Raw genomic sequence first — 14,384 nt, forward strand, 5'->3', positions numbered from 1 at the left:
ATATCCCATCCAGTAACCCATTCAGTAGACAACACAGTAACCCACCCAGTAACCCACCCGGTAACCAACCCAGTAACCCACCCAGTAACCCAACCCAGTAACCCAACCCAGTAACCCACCCGGTAACCAACCCAGTAACCCACCCGGTAACCAACCCAGTAACCCACACAGTAACCCATCCAGTAACCAACCCAGTAAACAGCCCAGTAACCAACTCAGTAACCCACCCAGTAAACCCAATAACCAACCCAGTAACCCACCCGGTAACCCACCCAGTAACCCACCCGGTAACCTACCCAGTAACCCACCCGGTAACCTACCCAGTAACCAATCCGGTAACTCACTCAGTAACCCATCCAGTAACCTACCCAGTAACCCATCCGGTAACCCACCCAGTAATCCACCCAGTAACCCACCCGGTAACCTACCCAGTAACCCACCCGGTAACCCACCTGGTAACCTACCCAGTAACCCATCCGGTAACCCATCCGGTAACCCACCCAGTAACCTACCCAGTAACCCACCCGGTAACCTACCCAGTAACCCACCCGGTAACCTACCCAGTAACCCACCCGGTAACCTACCCAGTAACCCACCCGGTAACCAATCCAGTAACTCACTCAGTAACCCACCCAGTAACCCATCCAGTAGACAACCCAGTAACCCACCCGGTAACCTACCCGGTAACCCACCCGGTAACCTACCCGGTAACCCACCCGGTAACCTACCCAGTAACGAATCCAGTAACCCATCCGGTAACCTACCCAGTAACCCACCCGGTAACCAACCCAGTAACCAATCCAGTAACCCATCCAGTAGACAACCCAGTAACCCACACAGTATCCTATTCAGTAACCCACCTAGTAAACAATCCAGTAACCCACCTGCTAAAGGACCCACCCAGTAACCAACCCAGTAGACAACCCAATAACCCACCCAGTAACCCACCCGGTAACCTACCCGGTAACCTACCCAGTAACCCATCCGGTAACCCACCCGGTAACCTACCCAGTAACCCACCCAGTAACCTACCCAGTAACCAATCCAGTAACTCACTCAGTAACCCATCCAGTAACCCACCCAGTAACCCATTCCGTAAACAATCCAGTAACCCACCTGCTAAAAGACCCACCGGGTAACCAACCCAGTAACCTACCCAGTAACCCATCCAGTAAACCACCAAGTAACCTACCCAGTAACCCAGCCAGTAAACCACCCAGTAACCAACCCAGTAGACAACCCAATATCCCATCCAGTAACCCATTCAGTAGACAACACAGTAACCCACCCGGTAACCAACCCAGTAACCCACCCGGTAACCAAACCAGTAACCCACCCGGTAACCAACCCAGTAACCCAACCCAGTAAACCACCCGGTAACCAACCTAGTAACCCACCCGGTAACCAACCCAGTAACCCACACAGTAACCCATCCAGTAACCCACACAGTAACCCACCCGGTAAACAGCCCAGTAACCAACTCAGTAACCCACCCAGTAAACCCAGTAACCCACCCAGTAACCCACCCGGTAACCCACCCAGTAACCCACCCAGTAACCCACCCAGTAACCCACACAGTAACCCACACAGTAACCCATCCAGTAAACAGCCCAGTAACCAACTCAGTAACCCACCCAGTAAACCCAATAACCCACCCAGTAACCCACCCGGTAACCTACCTGGTAACCTACCCAGTAACCCACCCGGTAACCAACCCAGTAACCCACCCGGTAACCAACCCAGTAACCCACCCGGTAACCCACCCAGTAACCCACCCGGTAACCCACCCAGTAACCCACCCAGTAACCAATGCAGTAAACAATCCAGTAACCCACCTGCTAAAAGACCCACCCAGTAACCTACCCAGTAAACAACCCAGTAAACTACCCAGTAACCAACCCAGTAGACAACCCAATAACCCACCCAGTAACCCATCCAGTAACTCACTCAGTAACCCACCCAGTAACCTATCCAGTAACCCACCCAGTAAACAACCCAGTAACCCACCTGCTAAAAGACCTACCCAGTAACCTACCCAGTAACCCATCCAGTAAACCACCCAGTAACCAACCCAGTAGACAACCCAATATCCCATCCAGTAACCCATTCAGTAGACAACACAGTAACCCACCCAGTAACCCACCCAGTAACCAACCCAGTAACCCACCCAGTAACCCACCCAGTAACCCAACCCAGTAACCCACCCGGTAACCAACCCAGTAACCCACCCGGTAACCAACCCAGTAACCCACACAGTAACCCATCCAGTAACCAACCCAGTAAACAGCCCGGTAACCAACTCAGGAACCCACCCAGTAAACCCAATAACCCACCCAGTAACCAACCCAGTAACCCACCCGGTAAACCCAGTAACCAACCCAGCAAGCCAAGTAACCGCCCAGTAACCAACCCAGTAAACCCAGTAACAAACCCCCAGAACTGCCCAGATAAGTCTTGGATCTTACTGGTAGACAGATAGATGATAGATTACATAGATAGATAGATAGATAGATAGATAATAGATTAATAATAGATAGATAGGTAATAGATAGATAGATAGATAATAGATAGATAGATAGATAGATAGCTAATAGATGATAGATAGATAGATAGATAGATAGATAGATAGATAGATAGATAATAGATGATAGATAGAGAGATAGATAGATAGATAGATGGATAGATAATAGATGATAGATAGATAATAGATAGATAAATAATAGATGATAGATAGATAATAGATAGATAATAGATAGCGAGATGATATATAATAGATTGATAGAAAGAATAACAGATCTGTAGATAGAAAGAATGATAGATAATAAATAGATGATAGATAGATAGATAATAAATAGATAATAGATAGATAATAAATAGATAATAGATGATAGATAGATAGATAATAGTAACATAGTTCATAAGGTTGATAAAAGACCAAAGTCCATCAAGTTCAACCTATATACATATTGTGTCCCTACTGTGTTGATCCAGAGGAAGGCAAAAAACCCTTATGAAGCAGATGCCAATTGCCCCATACCAGGGGGAAAATTCCTTCCCGACTCCAAATATGGGAATAAATCCCTGGATCAACGTTCTGTCCCTATTAATCTAATATCCATAACTTGTAATATTATTGCTTTCAAGAAACACGTCCAGGCTCCTTTTGAACTCTTTTATTGAGTTTACCATCACCACTTCCTCTGGCAGAGAGTTCCATAATCTCACCGCTCTTACTGTAAAGAACCCCCGTCTGTGCTGGTGTAGAAACCTTCTTTCCTCCAACCGTAGAGGATGTCCCCTTGTTATAGATACAGTCCTGGGAGTGATCTCTGTACTGTCCCCTTATATATTTATACATAGTTATTAAATCCCCCCTAAACCGTCTTTTTTCCAAACTAAATAACCCTAATTCTGATAATCTTTCTGGGTACTGTAGTCCTCCCATTCCCCTTATTACTCTGGTTGCCCGTCTTTGAACCCTCTCCAGCTCCACTATATCTTTCTTGTACACTGGTGCCCAGTACTGTACACAGTATTCCATGTGTGGTCTGACTAGTGACTTGTACAGGGGTAGAATTATTTCCTTGTCGTGGGCATCTATGCCCCTTTTGATGATAGATAATAGATAGATAGATAGATAATAGATGATAGATAGATATATAATAGATAGATAGATAATAGATGATACATAGATAGATATATAATAGATATATAATAGATAGATAATAGATAGATATAGAAAGATCTTTCGAACTCCGTGTTTAACCCTTTCACTGAAATGAGTTAAGATGGAAGAACCCAAAGTAGTCTTTCTGCTATAATTATTACCCAACGCGTTCGTAGGAAACAAATGAGCAATAAAGTCAATTAACCGCATTTAGAGGCCAGAAAGGCTGGAGGCTAAACATGTCTGCTGCCTCTACCAGTCCACAGAAAACGGGGGCCGTATGATATACAGGGGGACATCTGGAAGGAACCACCGGCACCTACCTTGAATTTGACGGCCAGAAGCTCTGTGGCCTTCTGCTCCTTAGACAAGTCCTCCATCATCTTCTCTTTCTCTTCGATGAGCTTCAGCTTCTCATCTGCCAGCAGACTATGGTCATCCTGAATGGCCGCCTTCTCCTGCTGAAGCTGCTCGGCTTGTTCCTTCAGGTAACATCCGACGTTTTTCTCGATCAACCCATGGTCGTTCTCCTCCTCTGTCTCTGTGTCTACAGCACTCTCCCCGTCCACTGATTTTTTCCTGCGGCTGTTCCTTCTTCTCTTCTTGCTTAACATCCCTCGTTTCTCCAGCTGGGCCTTCAGCCTGGCGATCTCCTCTTGGAATTCCCTTAGCAGAGTGTCCTTGGGGTCCTCGTTGATCCTCGGTTTATTCTTAATGTTCTTCGCCCTGTTGGCAAACCTTAGGGTAGACAAGGTCTCATCGAAATGGTGAGATGCTGGGCCTAAAGTGGCAACCATGATGGTTTTGGCATTACCGCCGAGAGAGTCCTGGAGCAAGCGGGTGAGCTTAGAGTCTCGGTAAGGAATGTGGGTGCTCCTGCTGTCTACCAGAGCAGAGATCACGTTACCCAAGGCTGAGAGGGACAGGTTGATTTTGGAGGCTTCCTTTGGTCTTTCACCGTTCGTTCCAGATTTGCTTTGTCTTTCGCTGCCGGCTAAGTCCACCAGGTTGAGTTTGCCCACCCGGATATGCTCCTGTCCATCGACACCCAACTCGCTGCACTCGATCGTAATGACAAAGATGGTGTGGCTCCTGGAGCTGTGCTCGTTCATGTTGGTGCAAGCGACTGACCGAGCCTGGTTGCCCAAGTTCATCACGTGCTCGATCTCCTTCACGTTCTTGGTCACGAAGGAAGAGAGGTCTTTGATGTAAACGCCGGTCTCAGTGTTCTCCTTGAGCTCCAGCTTCTTGTTTTGATCTTTGCACAAGAGGTCTCTTATCTCCTCTTGGTAGATCTCAAGGTAAGACGCCCTCACCAAGAACTGCTGGTTCTGGGTTCGTGAGATATGGGTGAAAATATGATCGAAAGCGTTGGGGATGACCCCTCGTTTCTCCTGCTCGGCCCACATGCCTTGCATGGTGTAGGTCTTGCCTGTGCCCGTTTGCCCATATGCAAACAGGGTGCCATTGAACCCTTGTAAGACAGAGTCTATGAGGGGCCTGACCGTCTCATCGTATAAATCCGCCTGCTTGGAGTTGGCATCATACACGGCGTCAAATGTGAACGTCTTTGGCAGTTCCCCCTGGTTGGCCCTGGGATTTCGGATGGTCACCTGCCCGAGCTTGATGTCCATAGACACTATGGTGTCGTAGCCGGCCGCGTCCTCTTTGCGGATGGGGGGCCGGCATCGTACCACCACCTTCAGCGCCTCGCTGCTCTTGGGTTTACTGCCCATATTGGACCCCTCCCTTCTGCCCTCCGTGGCCGATGCCTTGTTTATTCCAGGAAGACACGCAGGGCAAAAATATCTCAGGCTCTCTTCTCCGTCGGCCTCATGAGGTGGGTTACGGGGCAAATGTCTCCTTTAGTGGGGATAATCCCCTTGTTGCAGGTCCATCGGGTATCCATTACACATCTTTCAGGGGGTACATGAGAATTACGAACCCGTCACTCTGCCTCGCGGGGCAACCCGTCCTAAATCCTAATAATAATGAAGATTTCCAGAAAATGCCCCTTCACCGGCCGGCGTCGCCCTCGCTTCTGGGGGAGAATCCTCCGTCAGGTTTCCTGAGACTCGGCTGGAAACGCCTAGCCTGTTGTCAGCTGTGGATGCTCATTCATTGCGGTGTGGCGAGAATGACAGGGAGAAAGGCAGAGAGGCTGGGGAGGCAGGAGGGGAGGCAGGCGGGGAGGAGGCTGTTTTGCTCTGGAGAGGAGGGGGTGATGCCTGCACTCCCTGATTGGAGAGGAGAGCAGCAGATAACACAATAGCGCTCTCCCTTTCATCAGACCCACCCTCTGTGCAGCTGAACTCACCCCCCATGGGGTTGTGTGATGCGATGTCACCCTGCGGAAGAATTCTGGGGGTTGTAGTTTAACACGGAGGACAGACAGGGCAGCAAAACAAAGACTGTGGCCAGCGGAGGATGATGGTCATTAGCAGCTCTCAATTTACGAAGAGCCATTTAGAGCGCACGCACTCACTCTGTCTCGAATCTGCTGGAAACGCTCTTGTTTATTTTAACCTGTTGTGATATCCGTTCCTGGTGTCCTCTGGGTAATCTCTGGGATATTACCTCTGCTGGGAGGCTGCTCCATATATCCACTACATATTATGTACCTTTTCCACATTGCGTGGGCCTTTTACTGGCTGCTTTATGGTCTTTGGCTTTATTTAACACACATCCTGCTGTGTGTGATGGGAGTGATGTTTTGTGCTTACCCAAGTTTAAGGGAGAAAGTGCAGATTCTCAGGGTTTTTACCCCAGTCTCGGGGTGAATGGGCAGATTCTCAGGGTTTTTACCCCAGTCTCGGGGTGAAGGGGCAGATTCTCGGGGTCACACAGTCTTCTCTGATTTAATGGTATCGGAGCATCCCGATTGGTGCTTTTCTCCCTGCTATATCACAGCTGGAATCCCTGCTTGAATACAGGTGACTCCATCCAGGAGCCTGCAGCTGGCATTATCTGATCAATTTCCTATCCCAAACGTCTCTCCCCTCCCCCACTCTTACAAAGGCTTCCTGAACGAATCAGCAACTTAATAGTAGGGGAAAGATAACGTAAAGATTATTCCTCCCCATTTAGAGGCACTGATACCTGCTCTGAACAACAGTTAAAAAATGTATTTTTCTTCAGTAAAACCAAATAGTTAATGTTTGGCCTCTGGGGCAGATAACCCCGAATCAATCTACTGGCAGGGGGCCCAATGCCACATCTGGCCACGTTCACATGTGCAGGAGACACGCTTATTACACACGCATTCCTTGCGTGTCGTCGGATTCTGGCCCAAAATCTGGGACCCCGCAGGACCCAGCAGAACCCAGTAGAGCCGTGCAGGGCCCGGTGGGACCCGGCAGATGCACACAGGGGTTTACAATACATTTCCAGAATAACAGCCGTGCATCAGAATTCTGGTGGTCAGCTGCACGTTTATTAAGTGACAGGACATTAATGCGCCAAAAAGACGTGCAGAGCGCATGTTTGCCACGTCTGCTCGTGGAAAGTCCCCTTCGAGGCGGCAGGCGCTCAGACACAGGAGGCTTCAGTGATTGCTGAACGGGGGCTTTATGTGACGAAGGTCGGATGGAGGTCACGTTTATCACTGAGCCGTGGAAAATGGATTCAGTGACTGTGGGCGAAGCGTGACTCAAATTGTCCCTCTGAACAGAGACCAACTGTGGTCCATCACTCCCATCATGCTCAGCCAGACACAGCCTGCACGAGCCTTGCAGGAATCTTATCTGGAAGCAGTCGGAGTCCCGCGGGTTCCTTGGCCTTCCATATATATTGTGTTATTATTAGTAACATTATTAGTTTATTATTGTATTATTAGTAGTATATTTATTATTATTCTTATCATTATTGTTATTATTATTATTGTTATTATTATATTATCATTATTTTTGTTGATATTTTTAGTGTAATAATATTTTTGTTGTTATCATTATTATCATTATCATTATTGTATTATTATTATTATTATCATTATTGTTATTATATTATCATTATTTTTGTTGATATTTTTAGTGTATTAATATTTTTGTTGTTATTATCTATTATTATTATCATTATTGTATTATTATTATTATTATTGTTATTATTATTATTAATCTGTCTGTATATCGATAATCTAATCGTTTGACCCTCAGAGTAAATGTTGGGCTTTGGCTCCCCCTGGTGGTAAAATGGAAAACTGCCACATCAGGCTGCATTAACAAGCTGACTGCATGGGGTAATAACAAGTGGTGAGCGGCCATATTTACCCAAGGAAATCACAGCGTTCTAGTTATGGGTCTCCAGGTCACTACAAGGAAACTCCAGGTTTTAGTAACCAGTGCCGGGTCCTAGTAACCAGTGCCGGGTCCTAGTAACCAGTGCCGGGTCCTAGTAACCAGGGCCGGGTCCGAGTAACCAGTGCCGGGTCCGAGTAACCAGTGCCGGGTCCGAGTAACCAGTGCCGGGTTCTAGTAACCAGTTCTGGGTTCTAGGAACCAGTGCCGGGTTCTAGTAACCAGTTTCAGGTTCTAGTAACCAGTGCCGGGTTCTAGTAACCAGTTCTGGGTTCTAGTAACCAGTGCCGGGTTCTAGTAACCAGTTTCGGGTTCTAGTAACCAGTGCCGGGTTCTAGTAACCAGTGGGATGCCCAACATGCTGAAAATTGAAGATGCCCAAGGCAGGGGTAGTAAATTCTCAGATGCGGGGTATCAGCCGGAACCAGACGGACTTCTCCACCCTAGGTTACTATGTGTGGATCCGAGCCCTGAAACCAACGGGGTATCACAGAGGGCAGACGGAGAAGGAAACTTGTAGAATTGGGTGAAAATTTGAAATATGCTCCTGCAGGAGTGACCGTGAATTTTCACCCCACTCCGGGCACAATTTAGCTAACTTTTCACGTTGTGACATCATGAGGGGTCACATGACATAAACATTGCATTGCCTGTGATGTAAATGACCGCGAGGAATTACACCGTGGTTTCCGCCGTCTTTTAGACTTGCGTGGAACGTTTTCAGCCGGTGTATTAGTCCTCCCCGCTTTGAACCCGCTCTCCCAAGATCTTCCCATGTCTGCGGTCTGCGGTCCACCCGAGGCCCGGTGAGCTCTGGGTTCTGTCCTGGTGTTCACAGCATTGAAGCCGGTCCGTCCACGCGCCCAACCCAACCGGCTCCGGGCGCCCTCAGAGGGTTATCCGCCCTGCGGACCGGGTCCCAAATGTTTGGTGTCGCCGAGCTACAATCACCCGAGGCGGAGCGGTTGGGCCTGGGGCCACTCGTTTTAAGCCGCTGGCACTGAAGGGTTTGGGGACGAGGAGCTGGTGCGGGCTGCTGACGCTCTGTACACAGAGAGGAACGCGTGAAATTTGCATCTTCAGTTTGCACGGAGAGAGTCGGCACGGCTGCAGGTGAATCAGTTTGCCGGCCGCACCGCCGAGGAACCTGCCATGGAGCTGCCGGTACCGAGAAGTCTCCTTCTCCTGCTCGCTGTCATCTTCTGCCTGAGGAGCGGAGACTCCATGGGAGGTGAAACTCAGCCTTTTGTGAGTAACTCGCTGTGGCTTCACAATGCTTTCTACTCCCCACCCTATAACTTCTCCTCTCACAGACGCATATATATTATATATATTATATATACACTGTACCGAGACCCTCTTACAGACACATATATATTATATATACACTGTACCGAGACCCTCTTACAGACACATATATATTATATATACACTGTACCGAGACCCTCTCACAGACGCATATATATTATATATACACCGTACCGAGACCCTCTCACAGACGCATATATATTATATATACACTGTACCGAGACCCTCTCACAGACGCATATATATTATATATACACTGTACCGAGACCCTCTCACAGACGCATATATATTATATATACACTGTACCGAGACCCTCTTACAGACACATATATATTATATATACACTGTACCGAGACCCTCTCACAGACGCATATATATTATATATATTATATATACACTGTACCGAGACCCTCTTACAGACACATATATATTATATATACACTGTACCGAGACCCTCTCACAGACGCATATATATTATATATATTATATATACACTGTACCGAGACCCTCTCACAGACGCATATATATTATATATACACTGTACCGAGACCCTCTCACAGACGCATATATATTATATATACACTGTACCGAGACCCTCTCACAGACGCATATATATTATATATACACTGTACCGAGACCCTCTTACAGACACATATGTATATATTATATATACACTGTACCGAGACCCTCTTACAGACACATATATATTATATATACACTGTACCGAGACCCTCTTACAGACACATGTATATTATATATACACTGTACCGAGACCCTCTCACAGACGCATATATATTATATATACACTGTACCGAGACCCTCTTACAGACGCATATATATTATATATACACTGTACCGAGACCCTCTTACAGACACATGTATATATTATATATGTAGTGTACTGAGACACTCTTGCAGCAATGGGCATAATAATGATTCTATACACATCGTAGGGCTATAGAACCCTGTAAGACCCTCATACCAGCAAACATTCTGCGCTCATAGAAAAGAGTGGCATCAGGGAAGGAAATAGGGGTATCGGGGAGGAAAGAGGGGCACTTAGAAGAAAGAGAGGAACAGGTGAGGAAAGAGGGGCATAGGGAAGAAAGAGAGGAACAGGAGAGGAAAGAGGGGCACAGGGGAAGAAAGAGGGGCACAGGGAAGAAAGAGAGGAACAGGAGAGGAAAGAGGGGCACAGGGGAATAGAGAGGGCAAAGGAAATTCAGCACTGAAACAGTTAAAGGCAAATGGACCCCTTCGAGATGCCCTGGGGACGCTGCGGCTCTGACTTCTGCTTTCTCTTAGTGTTTTTTTTACCGCAGGCGACCCACTCGAGCCGCGCACTTAACCATGTGAAGTCTGTGGTCAGTGTGGATTGTGAGCATTGGTGCGGTCTGTGTCGCGCATGCATGCGGTCTACCGCGTGACCGGGTATAAAAACTCACGGGTCCAGAACGTGCAAAAAGGTGGCATTATAGCTGCTTTTCGCCTACAACTCCCATCATGCAGACCTCTCCACCTGCTCCTGCTTTACGATGCAAATCTCGCTGTGCTGCAAAGCGCCGTTCATTTGAATGAAGCCGCTGTCCTGTAGCATTTTCTGTTATTACAGGTGTTCAGGTGTCTTTGTTTCAAAGACCATGGGTGGGGGGAGTACATACAAGGCCCTGCCTCCAGGTCGCTGCTGTGTTTACCCCCACCTGGGTTCTTAGTGACTAATACCACCATCTCACCATCTCGGTGTCATGGCGGACATAGTCCTCTCAGCTCCCGCTCTTACTTGTTCTGTTCCCGCACAGCCGCTCTTGGCTCTTATTTCCTCTGCATTTAGACCCACATGATTTGCACTCTACTGTCTGATCTGGGTTGTAAGGAGCACAGAGAGGATCCAGTATCGGTGAAAATGTTACTGGAAGTCCTAGTAAACCTACACCCCCTGGTGTCTATATGCGGAACTGCAAGAGAACAGAAAATCCTTCCCATCTGCCTGGACGTTCCCAGCCCTAAACGAATGCCTCGCTTTCCTAAAAATGTTTGGAATGCACTCTTATAACTTGGCATCCCATGATAACAGTATTATTATAAAGAGTCGTAGATAATGGAACAGCCTCCCAGTAGGAGTGGTAGAATGATATATCTCTCCCTCTTTATTGATCGATGTCCTTACAAGCACATGACCTGGTCTGATATTATACTCTTCTAATTGGGACTGTCCTGTTTTTCATTTTTAACAGAATTATAGCTTTTGGGAAGACGATTTATGGTATTCTGGAAATCGTGGTAAAAGAGCCGTCGGTAAGTCTGCAGAGACGTTCAGCATCGCCGCGTGGCCCCAGCTGGACTTCTTTCATCCAGGGGAGAATCGGGCTTCGTGGCCCTTTGGATCCACAGGCTGCTGCCTCCTCAGTTCAGTTCCTACAACCAGAGAACAGCGTCTGCCCGATGATTGGTGGATTATTATTATTAGTGGACATTCTAGAACTTCCCCTGGAAGGAAGATTCCGTACCTCTAGTCCTTTCTCACACGACCCCTGAGATTCCATCAATCAGCTTATGCTCATCACCTCGTTCTTCTACTCAAAGCCTCTCAGATACCGTAACATCCTGTAATGTGTGGAAGAACCTCCGCCTCATGCCCCTTTTCATCCTGAGGATCGTGTTACGGACCCTCCATATTATTGTTGCTTTGCCAGGACCACGTCGGTGGCTTCCTCGCCTGTTCAGCGCTAGAAAAATACTGTCCTTCAGCCGAAATGACCCTCACCCTAATGCATACCCCCTGCATGTCTCTGCTTAGTTCAGCCAGTCCCCAAAACCCTGTACCCCTCTCTCCTCCCCTGATGCCCCTCTTTTCTAGGAGGTCAGGATGTTTGCTGGGTATGAGGGGATCGCAGGGTTCTACTGCCCTAAAAGCCCCGATAATATGGCTTTGGAATGTTGGAGGGGCACTAACCGGGGGTGCAATTGATTAATTCCATAATGTATGGTGGAATATTGACGGCAGAAGAGACCGCTCTCTGGTGTCTCCGCAGACTGGAGCGTCTCTTACATTTTCTGCTTCTCTGTTCCAGGGGCTGAGATTTCCTGCTCCTTCCCCTTCCTGTTTCACGGGACATTTTACGGCAGGTGCACCACGGATGGAGGGACACGGTTTAGCTGGTGTTCTTTGACATCAAAATATGACGATGATTTAACGTGGGGCGCATGTTCTTCATCAGGTGAGTGACGGACCTCTATAAATGTTTATATAGTTACCATTAAATGGGTTGGGAGGGGGAGGAGAATGGCCAGGTAGCAGGCCAAACACTACTCCACTACCCCGAGGGGGTGACCCAAGGACAGAGCTCAACCCTGACACTCATACACGCACTCCAACACCATACAATAGCACACACAATCACGCTAACACCATACACTCATACACGCACTCCAACACCATACAATAGCACACACAATCACGCTAACACCATACACTCATACACGCACTCCAACACCATACAATAGCACACACAATCACGCTAACACCATACACTCATACACGCACTCCAACACCATACAATAGCACACACAATCATGCTAACACCATACATGCACTCCAACACCATACAATAGCACACACACTCACGCTAACACCATACACTGATACACACACTCCAACACCATACAGTAGCACACACACTCACACCATACACTCATACACGCACTCCAACACCATACAATAGCACACACAATCATGCTAACACCATACACTCATACACACACTCCAACGCCATACAGTAGCACACTCACACTAACACCATACACTGATACACACACTCCAACGCCATACAGTAGCACACTCACACTAACACCATACACTGATACACACACTCCAACGCCATACAGTAGCACACATACAATTACACTAACACAATACATTAGCACACACATGTATATAGAAATATAATTATATATATAACTCCTATATTGAGTATATCCACTGGTGAAAGGCTCACAGCGTGGCTATTAGGTGGGAGCGGGTAAAATGGTAAATCAGTACTAGGGGAGTTCATCCAGGGAGTCAGCCTATTTCTATGTATTCTTCTCACTATTTGGAGCCTCCTATATAAGTGTCAGTGGCCAGTCCCAAGGGGCCCCGAGGATGGGTGTATTCTCGCTCAGGGGTCAGTGTCTATCTGTGACGTCTGGCCTTTCCTATGCACGTGATATTAGTTTTATTAGAATTATGCTTCAATCAATAGTTAAGGTATGTTCTGAAGTGTCCATCTGATTAGGAAAGTCGCTGAGATACCCGTGGCCTACGTGCCACGTTCCGTCTCTTTACAGGAACAGCCATGTTTTCATGCTTTTCTACATCACTCTACAATGACAGCGTCCCGGCCACGTGCAACATAAACCCTAACAACACAGCGGCAGAAGCATTTGCCACCCAGTTCTGTGTACTCAACGGAAGTGACCCCAACGGATCTCTTGTGGCCAGCTGCCCCGGACCATGTGAGTCATCGGCGTTTTAGACATTTTTAGATGTAAAAGTGCGTATACATGTCTTATACATCAAGATGCCATGGCACTTAGACACCAAGAGGTTCTCTATGACGTGGCAACGAGTAACTCCTTCATGGGGCAAATCCACCACGATGTTACCCTTTCAATAAAGTGGACTGTCTACCTATCAATCTAACGGTTAACATACTGCGCTGTCTCTCTGATCAACATCACTTGTATTTAAACAGATATAACAACACAATCAACCACTGCGACCACTTCAATGGCCACCAGCTCCTCAACCCAACAGCCCACGTCAATAGCTCTTCTGACTACCCTGGGATCCACGACATCAACCCCTTTAAATACAACGCACACGACAAACGGGATATCACCATTAAACACAACAACCCCATTAACTACAAACCCACCTACATCATTAAATACTACACTGACCACCACAAATACCACAACAACGCCAAATCTCACCACGTCATCATCATCATCATCATTAAATACTACACTGACCACCACAAATACCACAACAACGCCAAATCTAACCACGTCATCATCATCATCATTAAATACTACACTGACCACCACAAATACCACAACAACGCCAAATCTCACCA

General features: G+C 47.3%; 1 protein-coding gene across 1 annotated transcript in view; it reads right to left on the reverse strand.

Annotated features, from left to right (window-relative positions):
- LOC149271428 (kinesin-like protein KIF3C) overlaps nucleotides 1–5,403 on the reverse strand; it is a 31,179-nt gene extending 25,776 nt beyond the window's left edge. The window contains exon 1 of the mRNA XM_089507434.1: nucleotides 3,991–5,403. Coding sequence (XP_089363560.1) covers nucleotides 3,991–5,403 — 1,413 coding nt within the window. The remainder of the gene's footprint in view (nucleotides 1–3,990) is intronic.
- Nucleotides 5,404–14,384: the final 8,981 nt, after the last annotated feature.

The sequence above is a fragment of the Sceloporus occidentalis genome, unplaced genomic scaffold (genome assembly GCF_023333645.1).
Source record: "Sceloporus occidentalis isolate IW3139 unplaced genomic scaffold, rSceOcc1.0.p SCAF_521, whole genome shotgun sequence".
NCBI lineage: Eukaryota > Metazoa > Chordata > Lepidosauria > Squamata > Phrynosomatidae > Sceloporus > Sceloporus occidentalis.